General features: G+C 45.7%; 1 protein-coding gene across 2 annotated transcripts in view; it reads right to left on the reverse strand.

Moving 5' to 3' along the window:
- LIN9 (lin-9 DREAM MuvB core complex component) overlaps positions 1-18,758 on the reverse strand; it is a 478,167-nt gene that overhangs the window by 250,451 nt on the left and 208,958 nt on the right. For both annotated transcript variants that reach the window (XM_078647550.1, XM_078647551.1), the window contains exon 7: positions 11,538-11,695. In XM_078647550.1, the coding sequence (XP_078503676.1) occupies positions 11,538-11,695 (158 nt within the window). The remainder of the gene's footprint in view (positions 1-11,537; positions 11,696-18,758) is intronic.

Raw genomic sequence — 18,758 nt, forward strand, 5'->3', positions numbered from 1 at the left:
GACATTTTTCACAATTTTCGAAAAGGACAATCGCAATGACCCGGTAAATTATCGCTCTATTAGTTTAATTGACATTTTACAGAAACTTTTTGCAAGGCATATTTTAAATCGCATAAATATATGGATTGAGGAAAACACTATCCTTTCTAAATTTCCGTCTGGTTTTAGATTAAAAATTAGCACAATAGATCAGGTCTTTAGATTTCCTTGTTTATGTTTGAAGTATGTAACCTTAAGAAAGGGACATCTTTATGTAGCCTTTGTAGATTTAAAGGCTGCATTTGACCTTATTCCTCTGGATTTGTTATGAGAGTCATTGAGATCACAAGGGTTACCATCTAACCTACTTAAACAGATTATGAGGCTACATGAAAACAACTACGTCAAGGTTAGATGGGGACCAAGGGGCGAGCTAACAGAATCAATCATTATAAAAAAGGGGGTTAGCTAAGGATGTGTATTGGCACACACATTTTCATTACACGTCAACCATATTCCAATTTTTTTGAACGGCTGCAAAAATGATGCACCAAAACTAAGGGGTGAGTTGGTGCCAGCTCTCTTATTCGCTGACGACACGATGTTAATATCGCAGACACCGAGGGGGTTACAACGTTTAATAGGTTCTTTCCAGACTTACTGTAATGCTAAAGGCCTTCAAATTAATATTAGTAAGACTAAATATATGGCTATAAATCCCCATAAAACCTTTCGGGAAAGGAATATGCTACTTACCAGTATGGATCTGTTCTTGGCATGTAGAGCTGCAGAGTTGTACACTTAGCAATAGATCGCCACCTGGTGTTGGGCTCGGATGATTGCAGGTTGTGGTCTTCTTGGAAGAAGTCTTTGTAGTCACGAGATAGGTGACTCCTCCCTTGGACAATACTGCGCATGGTCATCGACTCCATCTTCAGATTGTTTTTCGCCATGATGGGAAATGATGGAGTTAGTAGAAGTAAAGAGAAAGGATGTCCATGCGTGTGCATCTAAGTAAGATGAGTACTGGAACGGATACAAGTCCCGGGAGGGCGTGTACAACTCTGCAGCTCTACATGCCAAGAACAGATGCATACTGGTAAGTAGCATATTCCGTTCGAGGCATATGAGCTGCAGATTGTACACTTAGCAACGATTGTGCAGCAGTGTCTCCCTTAGCGGTGGTCGCTTGTATCCGTTGCAGCATACTGAAATAGTGTTTTAAGGACAGCTTGGCCTACTGCAGCTTGCTGCTTGGCTTGCACGTCAACACAATAGTGTTTAGTGAAGGTGTGTATGGTAGACCATGTTGCTGCCTTGCATATGTCCTCTAGTGGTATGGTTCCTAAGAAAGCCATAGAGGCTCCTAGTTTGCGAGTGGAGTGCGCTCTAGGAGGAACTGTTAGTGTACGTTTAGCTTTTTGATAGCATATTTGAATACACTTTACAATCCATTTGGCAATTCCTCCTTTAGATATGGGATTGCCTTTGTGTTGGGAAGAGAAAGATACAAATAGTTGTTTTGTCTTTCCGAAGGATTTAGTCCTGTCTGTGTAGTATAAAAGAGCTCTTCTAACATCTAATGTGTGTAAAGCACTTTCCGCAACAGAGTCTGGTTTTTTAAAAAACACTGGTAACTCTACTGACTGGTTAAGGTGAAAAGCAGTAATCACTTTTGGCAGGAATTTAGGATTAGGTCTAAGAACCACTTTGTTAGGGTGTATCTGAAAAAATGCTTCTTCTATTGTGAATGCTTGTATTTCACTAACTCTTCTGAGAGAGGTGATGGCAACAAGGAAGGCAGTTTTCCATGTTAGGAATTGCAGTTCACACTTGTGTAAAGGCTCAAAAGGGGGGCCCATAAGCCTTGTAAGTACCACGTTTAGGTTCCATACTGGTGCAGGTAGTAACCTAGGTGGGATTATTTGTTTTAATCCTTCCATAAATGCTTTTATTGCAGGTACTCTAAAGAGAGATAGATGCTGTCTATTTTGTAAATAGGCTGCAATTGCTGCTAAATGCAGTCGTATGGAAGAATAAGCCAAGTTGGATCTTTGTAGGTGTAGAAGATAGCAAATAATATTTTGGATGGAAATATCCAATGGGTCAATGTGATTGTTGTTACAATAAATTGCAAATCTTTTCCACTTAGCAGCATAGCATGCTCTAGTGGTGGGTCTTCTAGCCTCTTTAATTATATTCATACAGTCTGGTGGTAAGTTTAAGTAGCCAAACTCTAAGACCTCAGGAGCCAGATCGCCAAATTCAGTTGGCTTGGTTCTGGGTGCCTTATTTCTCCATGGTTCTGTGTTAACAGGGACGGCGTGAGCCGTAGTTTCTGATGTGGAACCAGTGAGAGATCTAGAAGCGTGGTGAACCATGGCTATCGTGCCCATGTGGGGGCCACTAGTATTAGTTTGAGAGACTGTGGAATGAGTGAGAGAGGCGGAAAAGCGTACGCAAATCTGCCTGACCAGTTCATTCATATTGCATTCCCCTCCGACCGTGGGTGTGGAAACCTGGCGGCGAAGGTTGGGCATTTTGCGTTTTCGTGGGTGGCAAACAGATCTATTTGTGGCTGCCCCCACCTTTGGAAAAATGGTTGGAGAACCTGTGGGTGCAACTCCCATTCGTGAATCTGTTGTGACTGACGACTCAACAGATCTGCTATCCGATTGTGAATTCCTGGGAGGTGTTCTACTGTCAGGTGTATGTTTTGAGGGATGGCCCATCTCCAAATGTTCTGTGCAAGCTGGGACAGTTGCAGAGAGTGTGTTCCCCCCCTGTTTTTGTATATAGTACATAGCTGTCATATTGTCCGTCATGATTAGAACAGCTTTGTTTTGTACTTGAAACGTTTTGAGTGCTAGGAAAATCGCTAGCAACTCCAAATGATTAATGTGGAACAGTTTTTGTTGGCTGTTCCATTGGCCTTGAGTGGTATAGTGCAGGAGATGGGCTCCCCATCCTGTGAGGGATGCATCTGTTGTGAGCACTATTTGTGGAACAGGTTCTAGGAACGGCCGTCCCTTTGTCAAGTTTTTGGTGTTCCACCATTGCAGAGAGCGATATGTACGGCTGTCTACCAACACCAGGTCTGTGAGCTGACCTTGAGCCTGATTCCACTGTTGTGCTAGACATTCTTGTAGTGGGCGCATTTGCAGTCTTGCGTGAGGAACTATGAAGATGCAGGACGCCATCATGCCTATTAGTTTCATGAATACTCTGGCTTGAAGAGAGTGCTGGCATTGAAAAAGGGAGACTAAGCTCTGAATGCTTTGAATCCTGGCTTGACTGGGATAGGCTAGAGCTGCCGATGTGTTTATGGTAGCTCCTAGATATTGGTGAACGTGCGAAGGCTCTAGGTGCGACTTGGTGTAGTCTATTGTAAACCGTAAGTCGTGTAATGTTTGAATCGTTTGTTTTGTATGTTGTACACACTGGTTGAACGATCTTGCTTTTATGAGCCAGTCGTCGAGGTAAGGGAAGACATGTATCTGTTGTCTTCTGAGATGTGCTGCTACTACTGCTAAGCACTTTGTAAACACTCGTGGTGCTGTTGTGACCCCGAATGGAAGGACCTTGAATTGATAGTGTTGTTCTTGTATGACAAATCTTAGATACTTCCTGTGCGCAGGATGTATAGGAATATGAAAATAGGCATCCTCTAGGTCTAGTGTTGTCAGAAAGTCTCCCTGTTGTAGTAATGGGAGTACTTGTTGTAAAGTGATCATGTGAAAATGATCTGATTGAATGTAGTGGTTTAGGGGCCTGAGGTCGAGGATCGGTCTTAATGTCCCGTCCTTTTTGGGTATTAGGAAATAAAGGGAGTAGACTCCTGTTCCTTGTTCCTGTAAGGGGACCTTTTGGATAGCATCTTTTTGTAGAAGTGCTAGAACTTCCTGTTGAAGCAGTGTTATGTGTTCTGTGGACATTGGACGCTGCCTGGGTGGTATGTTTGGGGCGGTTGCTGTGAGTTCTAGGCAGTAGCCATGTTGGATAATTTGTCTTACCCACTTGTCTGTTGTGATGGAATTACAGACAGGTAGGAACTGTGATAATCTGCCCCCTACAGGAGTGAAATGCTGTAGGGGAGGCAGAGGGAAGTCACTGTTTGGGAGTGGAAGAGGAGCGGTTGTTGTTATTACCTCTACCTCTTCCCTTATTGTTGTTGCCTCTGTACCCTCCTCTAAAGTAACCCTTATTAGAGGGGGTTTGTGTATGTGTTTTAAAAGATGATGCGTTATCTGCGCAGGTCCGCTTGGAGCCTCCTCTATAAGAGGAGCGACGAAAAGAACTTCTAGTCTGGGTAGATTGTAATGCACCCATAGACTTAGCAGTGTCTGTGTCCTTTTTAGGTCTCGGCTAGTAATCGCCAGAGAACTATTGTCGGCGTCTCAGCAGTCTGAGAACACCGAAGTGAGACAAGACCTGGCCGCGCGCAGCGTTTCCCCATAGGATAACGTTGTGCGCGAGGCCAGGTCTTGTCTCCACAGCATTCCAGGGCTGACCGGATCACGTCGCGCGCCTCTCTGGAATGCAGGGGGAGTCTGCAGAGAGGCGCGCGGCGCTGATAAACAGGCAGGCACTGAGATGCAATCACTTGTTTGAGCACGTTACTGGTATTGCACGTACAATAACAAAAATATGCTGCATTTTAAAGTAGTGTGCTTGAAAAACGCTTTAATGCCATCAGGTCTGGTTCGGGCAATGTAAATGCAAGCACTTTTAAATTTAAAAACTTCATATCCCGCCTCGGTGTAAATAAACCTACCTCAACAAGAGGCGCACGTTTACAAAGTGTGTATATACGGCGGGACCGCAACCTGGTTGCGGTGCTGTGTGCGAAGCTCTGCTGCTAACCAACCTCGCATCCCGAGTGTAAACCGGGCTGGCCCCGGGCCGGATCATGGTCTGCGGGTCCTGAGTCGCTTCTGTAAGGCCTCCTTTCACTGCTCGCCTTCAGCCCGAGGTGCAGGAGGACGGCGAGCCGCACCCGCCAAACACCGCTCCGCAGGCTCCAGACAGGACACCTTCCTCGGAGGGAGACCAGCTCGAATATGTATATATTAAACTCATTCCATCGTCCTGGATATTTTTGTCATATTTAAACTTTGTCGGTAAAGGAGATGTGTGCTAGTAAGAGGATTCTGCCTGTGAAGTATTCAACATCGTTAAGGCACCAACAGGAGTTTTGATGACGCTGGTTGGGGGTTTAAATCATAAAGTAGAAAGTCTTACTATGTGTTGCGGGCTAAAGCCTGCCAATGATCCATCTATTCATTCACCCTGGCAGGGGGAATGAGAGAAATCTCGGGCCGCGCTAAGATGGAATGGCCAGCGCGCCACCTACAAATACGGCAACATAACTATGACACATGGACGGAGAGGTAAACAAAGCAGCATTATAAAATGAAACTGCATGCAAGCCCAGATGTGGGCGGGGGTAGAGCACCGGCAGCTCTGCTAGGCCATGACTGTCTCGGTGAAGGGTGACGGTCGGGTCCGTGTGCGTTGAGCAATGAGTTCCCAGGAAGCGTGTGTGCTCTGAGTTCTCACTTTGGCTGGCCAGTAGAGACACAGACACGCAAAGACACCAGGGCACATATAAGCATGAACACACATGCACACATCGAAACACAAGCACATAAAATCACAGAGACGCAAATACACCAGGGCGCATATAGGCATGAAGACACATGCACACATCGAAACACAAGCACATAAAAGCACAGACACGCAAATACACCAGGGCACATATAAGCACGCACACATCGAAGCACAAGCACATACATGCACACAAATACACCAGGGCACATATAAGCACGCACATCGAAACACACGCACATAAAAGCACAGACATGCAAATACACCAGGGCACATATAAGACCGCACACACATGCAAGCACCTACACAATAACACATTTCTATATTGCCATGCAAGTACACAAGCAAACACAAATATAAGCTCACAGATGCATACACACATATATAGGCACTCACGCAGGCGACAATTGCACATGGTTCCATTCGGCTACATAAAAACGCACACTCAATGCCACACAGAAACACGTAAAAGTTTGTTTAGATATGCCACGTTGATCCATGCACACACGAGGCATACACGGTCTCAAGCCAACACACACATCGAAACGCGCAGACATGGATCCGTGCACAATGCGTCACACACACACACACATGCACGGGCAAACACCTTCACCTTCACACATTCATCACTGCTCTTGTGCTGCATGGAATATTACAGTTGGTGTTGCAATATTTAGCAATGCCAATAGCTCAAACTTAATTAACCCGAGACCTATTGCATTGCAAATGCTTGTTAATTTTTTCTAGTGTATTGTGCGCCGCGGCCAGGGCGACTGACTCCGGAATCTGGGGATCACGGTTCGATCCCCGACACCGGCGGCAGATTAGCCCAGCACCATGTGACTCTGGGCAATAGCTTGCTTAATCTTCCCGACGGCCCCCAGCGCCTAGAGACCCTTACGGGTGATTGTGCGCTTTACAAATGTGGATTATTATTATTATTACCTCTGGCCCGAACAATTGGTTTTGATTGAAGGGCTGGTTCAGGATGGTAGTTTGTACCTCTGGTTTGAAACCGGAAATGCGTAACCATGCATGACGCCTGAGGATAACACTGGTGTTAACTGCCCTGGATGCTGTGTCATCTACATCTAGTGCGCATTTAATTGAGGCATTAGATATTAATTTGCCTTCCTGTAAGAGCTCTGCTGCCTGATCTTTGTATTGATCTGGTAGATGTTCCATTAACTTTTCTAGTTGGTCGTAGTGAGCCCTATTGTAGCGTGAGAGTAAGGCTTGTGTGTTTGCTATGCGCCATATGTTTGTTGCTTGTGCAGCAATCCGTTTCCCTGACGCATCAATGATTTTTGATTCTTTGTCAGGCGGGGGTGTGTCACCAGAAGTCTGGGAATCAGCTCTTTTACGTGCATATGACACTACTAAAGAGTCCAATGGTAGATGTCCCTTAATGTAGACTGGATCAGCTGGTGCTGGTCTATACTTTTTCTCTATTCTGGGATTTAGTACCCTACACCTTACTGGATCTTTAAAAATCTCTGGTGCATGTTTAATGACCCCTTTGATCATAGGTAGTATTTGAGTAGATCTTTGTGACTGCTCAAAAGTGTCTAATAAGAAATCCTCCTCAATGGCATCAGAGTGCATTGGAACTCCGTGGTAAAGTGAAGCTCTGTTTAATAGATGATTAATCCCAATACTATCCTCTGGAGGTGAAGGTTTTGTTGGGTAGTAGTGAGGGTCAGGGATGTCTGGTGCATTATTTGGTTGGAAATTATATGCATCATCGTCTTTGGGATATTCTGGGTTGACATCCTCATCCTCATGTAAAGGGTATGTATGTGTCTCTGGTACATCATCCCCCCCCACCTAAGTCATACTCTTCATCAGTGTGGTGTGATGATGCAGGAGATTGAGCAGGAGAAGTTATAGGCTCAATATATGGAGTGATAGGAGAAGAAGAAGGTGAAGGAGAGGAAGGGTGCATTGGAGAAGTTGCACAATCCTTTTTGGCAGGAACCATAGTTGGAAGTGGTGTGTCTGCTGGTCTCTTTTTGTGTGGAATTGCTACCACATGTCCAGTTTGTGGATTGATATAGACCTTTTTCTGCTTTGGATCTGGTCTAAATAGATCTTCCTCTTGTATAATCCTCTTCGGCGCCGATTTCTTGGGTGCCGATAGTGGTTCTTTAGTGTTTTTTGCCTTAGGAGGAGTGATTGAGTCCTGTGGCAATTTCTTCGGTGCCGAAGGTTGTTTAGGCTTGTCTGTATCAGGCCTTGTGGTCTTTGGTACAGTTGTGGAAGATTTCGGCGTGGAGACAGGTTTGTTGGGCCTGCGGCGCCGGAGTCTATCTTCCAGTCTTTGTTTTTGGAACCGGATGGTTTCGGAGTCGAAGCTTTCGGGTCCGTCACTGTTTTGGCTTTCGGCACCGATGTCTGTTTAGGTTTGGGTGCCGAAGAGTCTTTTGGCGCCGAAGGGCGTGTTAGCTTCGGTGCCGAAGAGTCCTTCGGTATCGAAGGATGTTTCGGTGCCAATGGAGGAGGTGGAATTGGCACATGTGGTTTTTTCGGTGCCGAGGCACCAGAAGGCGTATTCTTTTTCCTCGGAGCCGAGCCCGAAGGCGGGGCATCGGAGGGTAAATTTCGGTTTCGACTGGGCCCCATGGGCGAAGTGCTGACCGTTGCCTTTGGTTTGGGCAGTGTCTGTTGTGCAGGGGCAGAGGTACTCACGGGGTTGTCGAGATGGAATCGAATCGTCCGAGTCCTCTGCTCCCGATAGGATCTGGAGATCAGACGAGTCTTCCTCGGCGACGAGTGGAGCCTCGTCTTCGGAGATATCTTCGAGTGGGTTCTCGTCCTCGGAGACGTCTTCTTCGACGATCTCCTCCTCAAAGATAGCCTCCGGTGCTGATCTCATTTCGTTTCGACGGGCCCTCCGATCACGAATGGTCTTTTTCGATCGGAAGGAGGCACAGGCTGTGCAGGTCGACTCGAAGTGTTCTGGCGAGAGACAGAGGTTGCAAACCTTGTGATGGTCGCTATGAGGGAATTTTGCTCGACATACCGGGCATCTCTTGAATGGAGTTCTGTCCATGAGGCGTAGGCCGTACGGCGCAGATAGGCCCAACGGCCCGCGTCGACGCACCGGGATGTAGTTGTGATGTCGAAAGGTTTATTCGATGTCGAAAGTTGGTTTTGTAAAGTTTTCGCTTCGAAAATGTCGAAAAGTGTCTTTTCTAGCCGGAACGGAAACTTTCATCCGAACCCAGTGGCGGAAAAAAACAATCTGAGGATGGAGTCGATGACCATGCGCAGTATTGTCCAAGGGAGGAGTCACCTATCTCGTGACTACAAAGACTTCTTCCAAGAAGACAACAACCTGCAATCATCCGAGCCCAACACCAGGTGGCGATCTAGTGCTAAGTGTACAATCTGCAGCTCATATGCCTCGAACACATAGTTCTGAATGGCCAAAAATTGGAATACGTACAGAGTTTTAGTTATATGGGTGTCTCTTTGGATACTAAACTGTCGTGGAAGACTCAATTAGAAAAAAGCAAGATACTTTGACACAAAATACGTTGCCAATTATGAAAAGGCATAGGAATAGCTTTACTAAGGCCATTTCCCTGGCATTGGAGGTGTTCAAATAGAAGGCTCAATCTGTCGCATTATATGGGGCTGAAATTTGGGGACCTTCATGTAAAAAGATCTTTGAGGAGAGAAAACAAATTTTATAGAGCACTGTTAAAGCTTCCAGTACGTACACCATTAATACCAATTGCTTTTGACCTGAACATAAAACGAACTGATCATTATGCAATCTTAAGGCCTCTTACACTCTGGGTGAGACTTTGGACAACCTCAGCGTTGTTAGATAAGGCCGGTTTAGAAGAAATCATGGAGTTGGATCAGAACAAAAGCATCACATGGCTCAGACATGTTTGTCTATGGTTGAAAGGGATTGGTTTATCTCAGTTTTGGGATGACCCATCTTTATTGACCCAAGCCTCGAAAAAGGTATTAAAATATACCTTTTGGGAACACTTTCAAAGCAGCGTGCTACATGACTCAGCATGTGGGGCCTTAACGTCAAGGTTTTTTTTGTTCAAAAATACAGCATATTTTGAGTCTTTTTTGGACGAGGTACGCCCTCAACTTGCCAAAACACTATACATGAAATTTAGAAATAGTGTAATGAACATTAATACAACTGTAGCAAGTTGGGCCAGTAATCATATTGAAAGCATTGGTGATCTGTGTACTTTGTGTCGAGATAAAGCCAAGGAAAACGAGCTGCACATTCTGTTCTTCTGTCCAGTATATGCCAAGGTTAGGAAAAAAATGGATCAAACCGATCTGTTTAAACCTAGGAATAAGATCATGTAAAGGGGCGGAAAGAATCTTAAAAACTGAAACTGCACAAGTCATTGTCTTTGGCGTTAGTAGATTTCTGCTAGCAGTCAGTTTCTTAAGAGCAAAATTAGGTCTAAAGCTCTAGTGTATTGTTTGTACTTTTGCTTTCCCAAAGCTTTTTAAATAATGCGGTCTTTAATATTGAAAGGACTTATGTGTTTGTATTGTACCATGTATTAGCAAACATGTAGATATTATTTGATTTTTATCTTAATATTTGAGTTTTTTAAAAAGGGATGAGAAATTTAAGCCTAAATATTATGTGTTTTCCTATTTTTAATATTGTTGCCTTTTTAATATATTTATATTATTATTTATGTTTTAAAAAAGAGGGCGTAAGGGTCATACAGACCGCATTCCATTGATTCTTTTTGCAAAACTGCCCGCTTGGATTTTTATTTGGACTATTTGAACTGTATTTAAAATTTTATGTGTTTTATGTATCTTTTATGGTTGAAAAAAACAAAATGAAGATTTTGAAACAAAATGAAATGAAATGAGAGTAAGGTGTTATCTACTTTATCCTCTGCTATACCTTTGGGGACTTACTGGACTCTGTGCACACTATATCTCTTTTTGATAAAGTATATACAGAGACAGCTTCCTACAGCACGCCATTCAGATGTGATAGAAGGGTCTGCTTTTGGAATCACCAACTCAACAACTGGACCAATTTCCCAGTAAAAAGCTCTAAGAATGTCCTCATCTGAGGGGCAATCTTCAAAGGCAACACCGACAACCCCAGTACCTATCTTTTTTTTGGGACAAGCAGAGTCCCCTCTGTAATGTCTAAGTGACAGTCAAAGCAGGGCCTCCAGCCCATGATTTTTTTAAGCTTAGGGATCCACACTACTCTGTTCACCACTAGAGTTGGGGTGGGATGCACTATCCTCTTTTGTGGAGGGCCTGGGTCCCTGAAGGAACTTCTTTGGAGGACTTGCCACCACCTTCTTTCCCCTTCTGCTGGCCTTAACCCCCCCTTTTTTTGGAATCTCTCCTGATGCTTTTCGGGAATCCTAGTCCTAAACCATTCATCACCTTTCTTACTACTCACTGGGATTAGAAAGTGATGTATCTAACAGATGCATATGTAACTTTTCTGATGTACAATTTACTAAAATGTGCTCTTTCATAAACAAATTGTACAGCCCTTCATAGTACTGCACCTTGTTACCTTTTAACCAGCTACTTAGTGCCTTGACTGAAAAGGTCACAAAATCAACCTAGGTCTGATTCTAGTTTTTTTTAGTCTCCCTGAACTTAATACTATACGCTACAGTCCTTAGACAGGGTCTCCTTCATGAGGGTATAGGACCCAGCATCTGATTCCCTGTCAGGAGTCTCGTTGGAGCACAAAATGGGGGGAGGGGGCGACCACTGCAACAGAAGCCCAGTTTCCTACACCAGCTACTAAATAAAGGACCCCCAGATATCTTTTAGACAAGGGACTAACATGTAAAGTTTCAGAGAAAGGACAATTTTGATGCTCTAGCCTGTATAGGTTACAGTCTTTTAATCACTATCATTTACGCAGTACTCCATTTAAAAGCAGACATGTAGTTTTTAGGTGACATTACCTGTGACTTTTGTTCCTATAACCAGGGGGAGTGGGATTTCTTCAGGCAGATCTTTGAACTGAGAGATGTCTGCCACCTTCCGCTGTTGTAAGAGACGGATTTTCTGTCGTTTCTGTTGTAAGGCTGACCTCTCCTCTTCAAAGAACGCTGATGAACATCTAAAATTAAGTATACAAAATACAGTTTAGCAAAACTATGGGAAACTGGGTAGAAGTTTGCACAGTTACCCAACAACAGAGTCAAACATAATGGGTTAAGGCTGTATTAGGACCACACCTGGTAGAGTTTTCTTAGCCCTTATGCAGGTATAGCAAATTGCAAAATCATTATGTCCACCGAAACTCCAGTGAATGTACAAAGATTGAGTTTGAATAAGGAACTTAACTGATTGGTCGGATACATAGGTATTTGAGAGGGTTCAATTCATCCTTTCTCCCAAGACAGCACACACAAGCCCTTTTTCCCCAAGAGACTACACACAGGAAATCTGAATATGCATTTTATAAGGTTTTATTATAAACCATTCTAGTGCATAATTGATGAAAAAATATTACAGCAAATGTTGTTGTTTTTTTATGTCCTCATTTGCCACCTAGGTTTTTATGGTGCAAACAAAAAGTATACAAGCGACATGCTGCCTCAGTTTTTAGCAACTGGCAGGGACAGAAGTAGAGTATCCGACCTCATGCCTCAGCATTAACGCTTCAACCACATATGATCACCAATTAAAACCAAAAGAGAGGTGGAGGTTGCAGCCAGAATATCCCGATTAGACAACCGGGACACGGCACTGCCCAGGAATTGGGTCATAGTGGCATAATCATTGGACCCGGGGGGGGGGGGGGAACCCCGGTTGCTCAGTGAACCCAATTTAACAGCTGACAGAAAACTTTTGTTTGGGTTTTTAGACCTGACCAGGTCTAATCTAGAAACCTGCAGTGCCGAGGCGTACCAGTCATCAATAGAGGGAGGTAGAGGATCTTTCCATTTTTTGCATATCTCCCTTCTGGCAAGCAAGATGGAATAAAACACTAACTTCTTCGCCGGACTTTGAACCACCTCTAGTATTCCAAAAATCACGAGAGGGAGGTCAAGAACTATGTTGGAGTCCAGAGATGACGAAAGGATCTTACTTAAGGCCTCCCAAAACGTGGACAGGTGGGGGCATTCAAAGAACATATGGGAATCAGGGGAAGCCACCAAACCATTTAGGACAGGCTACTACACTCCCCTGAGCGAATTTTGAGAGCCTTAAAGGGGAATAGTAAACTCAGTGGATTGTAAAAAGGTGGTTCCTACGTAGCCATGCCGGTTTGACAGCATCCCATAACATCTTACACGATGTACTCCAAAGATCTTGTAAGTTACAGTCACTCATAAGTGGAGACCAAAGCTCGTCTGGTAGCAGGAATGCGCCATCCGTTTCATCCAAGATCAGGTGGTACCATATTGAAATTTCCTTTTTGGCGGGAAGTTTATCTACCAAGAGAGATATTAGGTAGCTGTGCCCTCCTAGAGGAAGTTTGCTGGCTCGGGTAGGCCGGGAGATATATGCACGGGACCAACTAGATATTTGCATATACTTAAGCCTTGCCAAATTTGGACCAATTTTGTTTCTCAAACACTCCCAAGGGAGCAGGTCCCCATCCAAAAATAAGTCGCCCCAAACTTCTACCCCAGCTTCTTTAAACGGGACTGCAAGACTATCCCCCAGCCAAGCCGGGATCTCAGGAAGATCCCATAAAGGTGTCCTACTGCTGTAATACCCTATTTTTTTTATAGATTTAGTTACTTGGGCCCAAATTTTGACCATCCCCTGTAAGATCTTCAATTTATTTTTATTTTTTTTAAACTTGGGAGACCCAAATTTAAATAAAAAACCTGACTGGCTAGCTCCCTCTCCCTTAAGCAATGTGAAAAACAATATCCCTACCCCAGAATCCAACGGCTTTTTTAACAGCATTCTGACATGGGACAACTGGAACACCCATGCATAAGTCTGGAGGTCTGGGGCTGCAAGCCCCCCCTTTTCTCTACGCCTCCTAAGCTTCTTCCAGGAGATCCTTGGAAGATGTTTATTCCAAATAAATGTACTGATTTCGGCCTGTAATTTTTTTATTAAAGATGGATCAAAATATAAAGGAACAGTGTTAAATAAAAAAGAAATCTTAGGTAAAATAGACATTTTAATTAAATTAACCCTTCCCAATAACGATTAGGGAAGTTGTGCCCAAGACTGCAGCAATTTACAACAATCCTTTGCAACAGCTGTGAAATTTATTGTAACGATCTGGTTAATATCCTCAACAAGGTTAAGGCCCAAATAGCGCATCTTAGAACCAGCACGAATAGTGGTGCTAAGTGAATTCTGATCCACGTTCCACGCCATCATCTCCGTCTTAGAGGCATTGATCTCATACCCGGACACTTCCCCAAATTCCAAGGCCACCTTAAGGATTGCAGGAAGGGCCGTACGAACCTCTGACGTGAAGACGAGGATATCGTCCGCGTACAGGGCCACCTTTCTCTCCCATCCCCTATACACAAACGGCTTGATGTTAATGTTGTCCCTTAAACATTGGGCAAACGGTTCAATGTAGAAGTCAAATAGCAACGGGGAGAGCGGGCAGCCCTGCTGTGTTTCCCTCGAGATGTTAAAAGGATCGGTTAGAGCGCCATTAACCAAAATACAGGCCTTGGGGTTCTGATATAAAAGACTAATTGCCCGACAAAGTCCCCCACCAATATTGAACTTGGCAAAGGCCTCAGACAGGTACAACCAATTCACCCTGTCGAAGGCCTTGGTAGCGTCCAACGTAAGAACAGCCAAAGGAAGGGACTCCAGTGATGCTATATCAATAGCCCCTATTAAATCAAAGGTTAATTCATATAACTGCCGACCCTTCACAAACCCCTTCTGATCCGAATGCAAGATCTCAGGGGCTACTAGTGCCAACCTCTTAGCAAGGACTGTAGCGAAGATTTTATAATCTACATTTAGGATCGAGATAGGTCTATACGAACCACATGATGAAGGTGGCTTCCCTGGTTTTAAAATCAATGTTCTAGAAGCACTATCCCAGGATGCTGGGGGACACATACCATCCTGTAGGATTTGGTTGAACAACACTACCAGGAAGGAGACTAGTTCTTGCTCCAAGACTCTATAGATTTCAGCAGGAAGGCCATCAGGCCCCGACACCTTACCCTTTTTAGCATTTTGGATGGCATTCCTAACTTCTTCCTCTGAGATTTCACTATCCAGGATCTCACTCTGTTCAGTAGATAGAGCCGGGAGAGTAATTCGACTTAGCCAATCCTTAATATATTCCGGATCGGAATTCTTTTTTTTTTTTTAAAACCTTTATTGAGATAAAAGTAGGAGATACATGCGCAAGCCCACAACCATCACGGCCGGCCGCAAAGATAGGCGATTAAAAACAGGAGAACAACAGGCCAACATACAATCAGGATATTACAAAGTACACCAGAAGTGACTACGGGGTGCGCAACACAGGATAGGAGGTTTTCATTTTTAAGATTAGATGAAGCGAGGGGGCTGCAACAGGAAGGAACACACACGGCGACTGACGCTGGAATCTGGGGACCACGGTTCGATCCCCGGCTCCGGCGGCAGGTCAGCCCAGCACCATGTGACTCTGGGCAATAGCTCGCTTAATCTTCCCGACGGCCCCCCAGCCCCTAGAGACCTTTACGGGTGATTGTGCGCTTTACAAATGTGGACTTTACTTTTACTTTACACCTTACATAAAGGGACACAAGAGAAACGCAGCAAGAGGGGCGTACCCCATATACAATCAAAATTAGGCTATAAATACAGCAACCATATAGGCTAAGCAACCGCAACAATAAGAGTGGACAATAAGCAACAGTACAAAAAGCAACAGTTCCAAGTGTAATCCCAGAGAGCCCACCCCCAATAACAGGAAACAAAGATTTGGTGAGACACAGGAAGAGAAAAGGTGCAAGACCCAGAAACAGCCAACCCTACGAAGAGGAAAGAACCCTCCCAAAGCCGGAAAAGAGCGATAGAGACCATAGAACAAAACAAACTAAAATAACAAACCCCCCCCCCCCCGCACCCACCACCCCGCACCCCTGTAATGGCTACGGCCAAGCCCACTAACAGCGTGCCTGTCGCCCCGGAACTGCCCCATAGTAGGGAAAAATATAAAGATATAAAGAGTGGAGGAGGAGAGAAATAGACCCACTCCCAGCATGTATTACTCGGGCCGCCCGTCCTTACACCCAGTTACCGATACAAGACGAATGTGCAATATCCCCGGCTATCCATCAGCATCCCAGCAGTGCGAGCAACAACAATCCTGACATAAGAGGAGACACCCTCAACCCTGCCCCCCGCGGTCCGGTGTAGCGACATAGTCCAGTTTCATAGTAGTCATCCTGGATAAAGTGAGCGAACAAGGTGACCACAGCAAGGTAGGACGCCGCCCACCAAAGTCCATCCGACACATAGCCATGCGATTAGCAGTGGTACAGGAAGAAGCGCACAGTAGTGATCCTCCAAGGTCGGCCAGCCCAAGCAGTAGCAACCGCTCCAGGGTAAGGCAACGAAGTACGCCAGTAGTCCCAAAAGGAGTCGCTATATATGGCACCCGGTGACGACTTCCCAGCCATTTCACAGCACCACGAACTTCAGACCTCTCCAAGGATATTCCAGCCGGCACCTCAGCAGGAGCAGGGTCTCGCACCCCCAACGCTTCCACGGCGACCGGGGCAGAAAAACCACAGTAATCAAACACAGGGTGTGGCGCAGCGTCCCGCACTCGAGGGCAGTCACAGACAGGCATGGGTACCACAGATAGAGCCGCGTCCAGCCGGTCCCCCAAATCCCGAGCAGCAATACGTAGGGCAATTCTCAGCGTGCCTAGAGCGCCCAAAACGTCACCAATCGACATTGGTGCCTCAGGGAGAGAGGATGCAGCAGTCCCCTGAGCATGGGGCGCACAAACGCGTAGTAGTCCCGGAAGCTGGCTGCCATCACCCCCAGCAAGTAGTTGATCACCCCGCCAGCGCTCATCGTAGCGCAACCAGTCCGGGGGCACAGGGGTAGCACACTCCATTCCCACACGGTGTCAAAGTGGCGTGGACAGGCGTCTGTGTCGTAAGTAGCAGCCCAGGATCCTCACAATCAGGTGCCGAACGTAGGCAGCAAAATGGCGCCCACCACAGCGCTCGGGGAGACAAAGTAGCGAGCAGAGCCGTCCGGGGGCTGGGGAGACGATACAACGTATCCCCCTCTGCGGCAGTTCACAAAGCCTGTGAAACAGCGAGCCAAGATGCGGAAGACACAATGCGGCAAACACGTTTCGCCGACCGGCTCCGTCTCGCCTGCAATGGCCGCTGTTGTTGAGTTCAGGGCGGACCGCACTCGGAGAACAAAGACCCGGACACCGCCGTGGAGCACCAGGAGGAGGTGAGGGCGTCTCGTCGCTTCCACTGCGGGGACCGAACAAAAGAGCACACCGGTAGAACCGGGGTCGCCTCCCGATTCCGATGTCGCCACTCAAAATCAGGATCACCAGCAGGATAGGGCGGAATACGGGAGAAAGGCAAGAGGGTCGACGGAAACGAGGAATCAGGCGGCCATCATGGTTGCGGGCTAGGCTCCTCCTCCGGATCGGAATTCTTATCCTCCTGATAGATGGATTGAAAAAACTCCTTAAAGGCCTGTCTAATATCACCATCTAAGGAGAGTGAAACGTTATTGACAGTAATTGAGTCAATGTTATTGCGGACCTGGTCCGTTTTGGCTTTCCATGCCAATAACTTCCCTGCACCCTCACCATATTAAAAATGGGCAATCTTACTGGCCTCCCATCTTTCTTGAATCCGCTGATTTAAGACTGAACCTAATTGGCCCTTTAAAGAGAGTAGCTTACTGTGGAGTGGCGTCAGGTTAGCATCCGGAGAAGCCAAATTAGCATCAATATCAAGCTGGGTCTTAGCTATGTCCGCCTCGACAGAAGCTACTGCCTCCTTGTACTCCCTCCTTCTATAGGACACCTTGCCTGTGATGAGACCTCTTAAAAATGCTTTTAGAGAGTCCCATACAACTCCATTATCCGCCGATCCCACATTTACCCTTATAAAATGCTGAACTTCGGTTTTGAGAAACAGGGCATCATCGGAATGAGAGAGTAAGGAGCGATCAAATGACCAGCTCGTAGCTGGTGCTTTGAGAGGCAATGCAAGCTCCAATGCAATGGTCGGATAAGTGCAGAGGGAGGTATTTAATGCTCTTTACGGATTCTACTAGTCTCTGGCTAATTAATATAAAGTCAATACGTGACTGATGATGATATTTGTAGTTCCTAAAAGAGACACCCTGCTGCCTGCCCGACCTTACCTTCCAGATGCCCACATACCCAAACTGTTTCATTGCGTTAAGCAAGAAAGTCCTGGATTATGAAGGGATCAAGGACCGGTTGTTTTGTGATTTGTCCAATACTGGATCCAACACAATGTTAAAATCCCCAGCAAATATGATTGGCTCAGGGAAGGACAGAAGATGGGAGAAGATTGACTCCAGGGCTGAGGAATCGTCCAGATTGGGGCCATAATAGCCTACCACTGTGACTTGGACACCCAGAATGATAAGTGAGGCGATAATCCATCTGCCACCTGGGTCCAACTTATAAGATGTCAACCTGGCTTTTAACTGTCTCTTAAAAATCAAAGACACCCCCCTAGTATTCATAGATTGAGAAGTGGAGACTGCGAAGTCAATCCACTTATTTTTCTTTACCAGTTCATCAATTTCGGGCTGGGTCAAGTGAGTCTCCTGGAGGATAATAACCTGCGCATCCATATCACGAAGATATTGCAGCAACTTTCCAGCCCTAGGTTTGGTGCGAAGGCCATTAACGTTCCAGGATAGTACTTTTAAGTTACCCATACAATCCGACCCAGACCCCACCCGACCCCAAATGGAGGCAAAGGATGCCAATATCCTGTCCTAACCATATCAAGCACAGCAGCACATCATAGAGCACCAACTGATCATTACAACAGAAAAAAACTCAAAATTGGCAAAAGAGGATTTTTTTGTTTCCCCCCCCCCCTAACCCTCCAATGCTTCCCCCTACACCCTCCCACCCTCCCATGGAGAACCCTTGGTGTATCTAACCGGATCAAGTCCAGTAGATGGCACCCCACCGCAAGCCCCCACTAATCCAC

Source organism: Lissotriton helveticus, chromosome 6, assembly GCF_964261635.1.
Source record: "Lissotriton helveticus chromosome 6, aLisHel1.1, whole genome shotgun sequence".
In the NCBI taxonomy this organism is placed as follows: domain Eukaryota; kingdom Metazoa; phylum Chordata; class Amphibia; order Caudata; family Salamandridae; genus Lissotriton; species Lissotriton helveticus.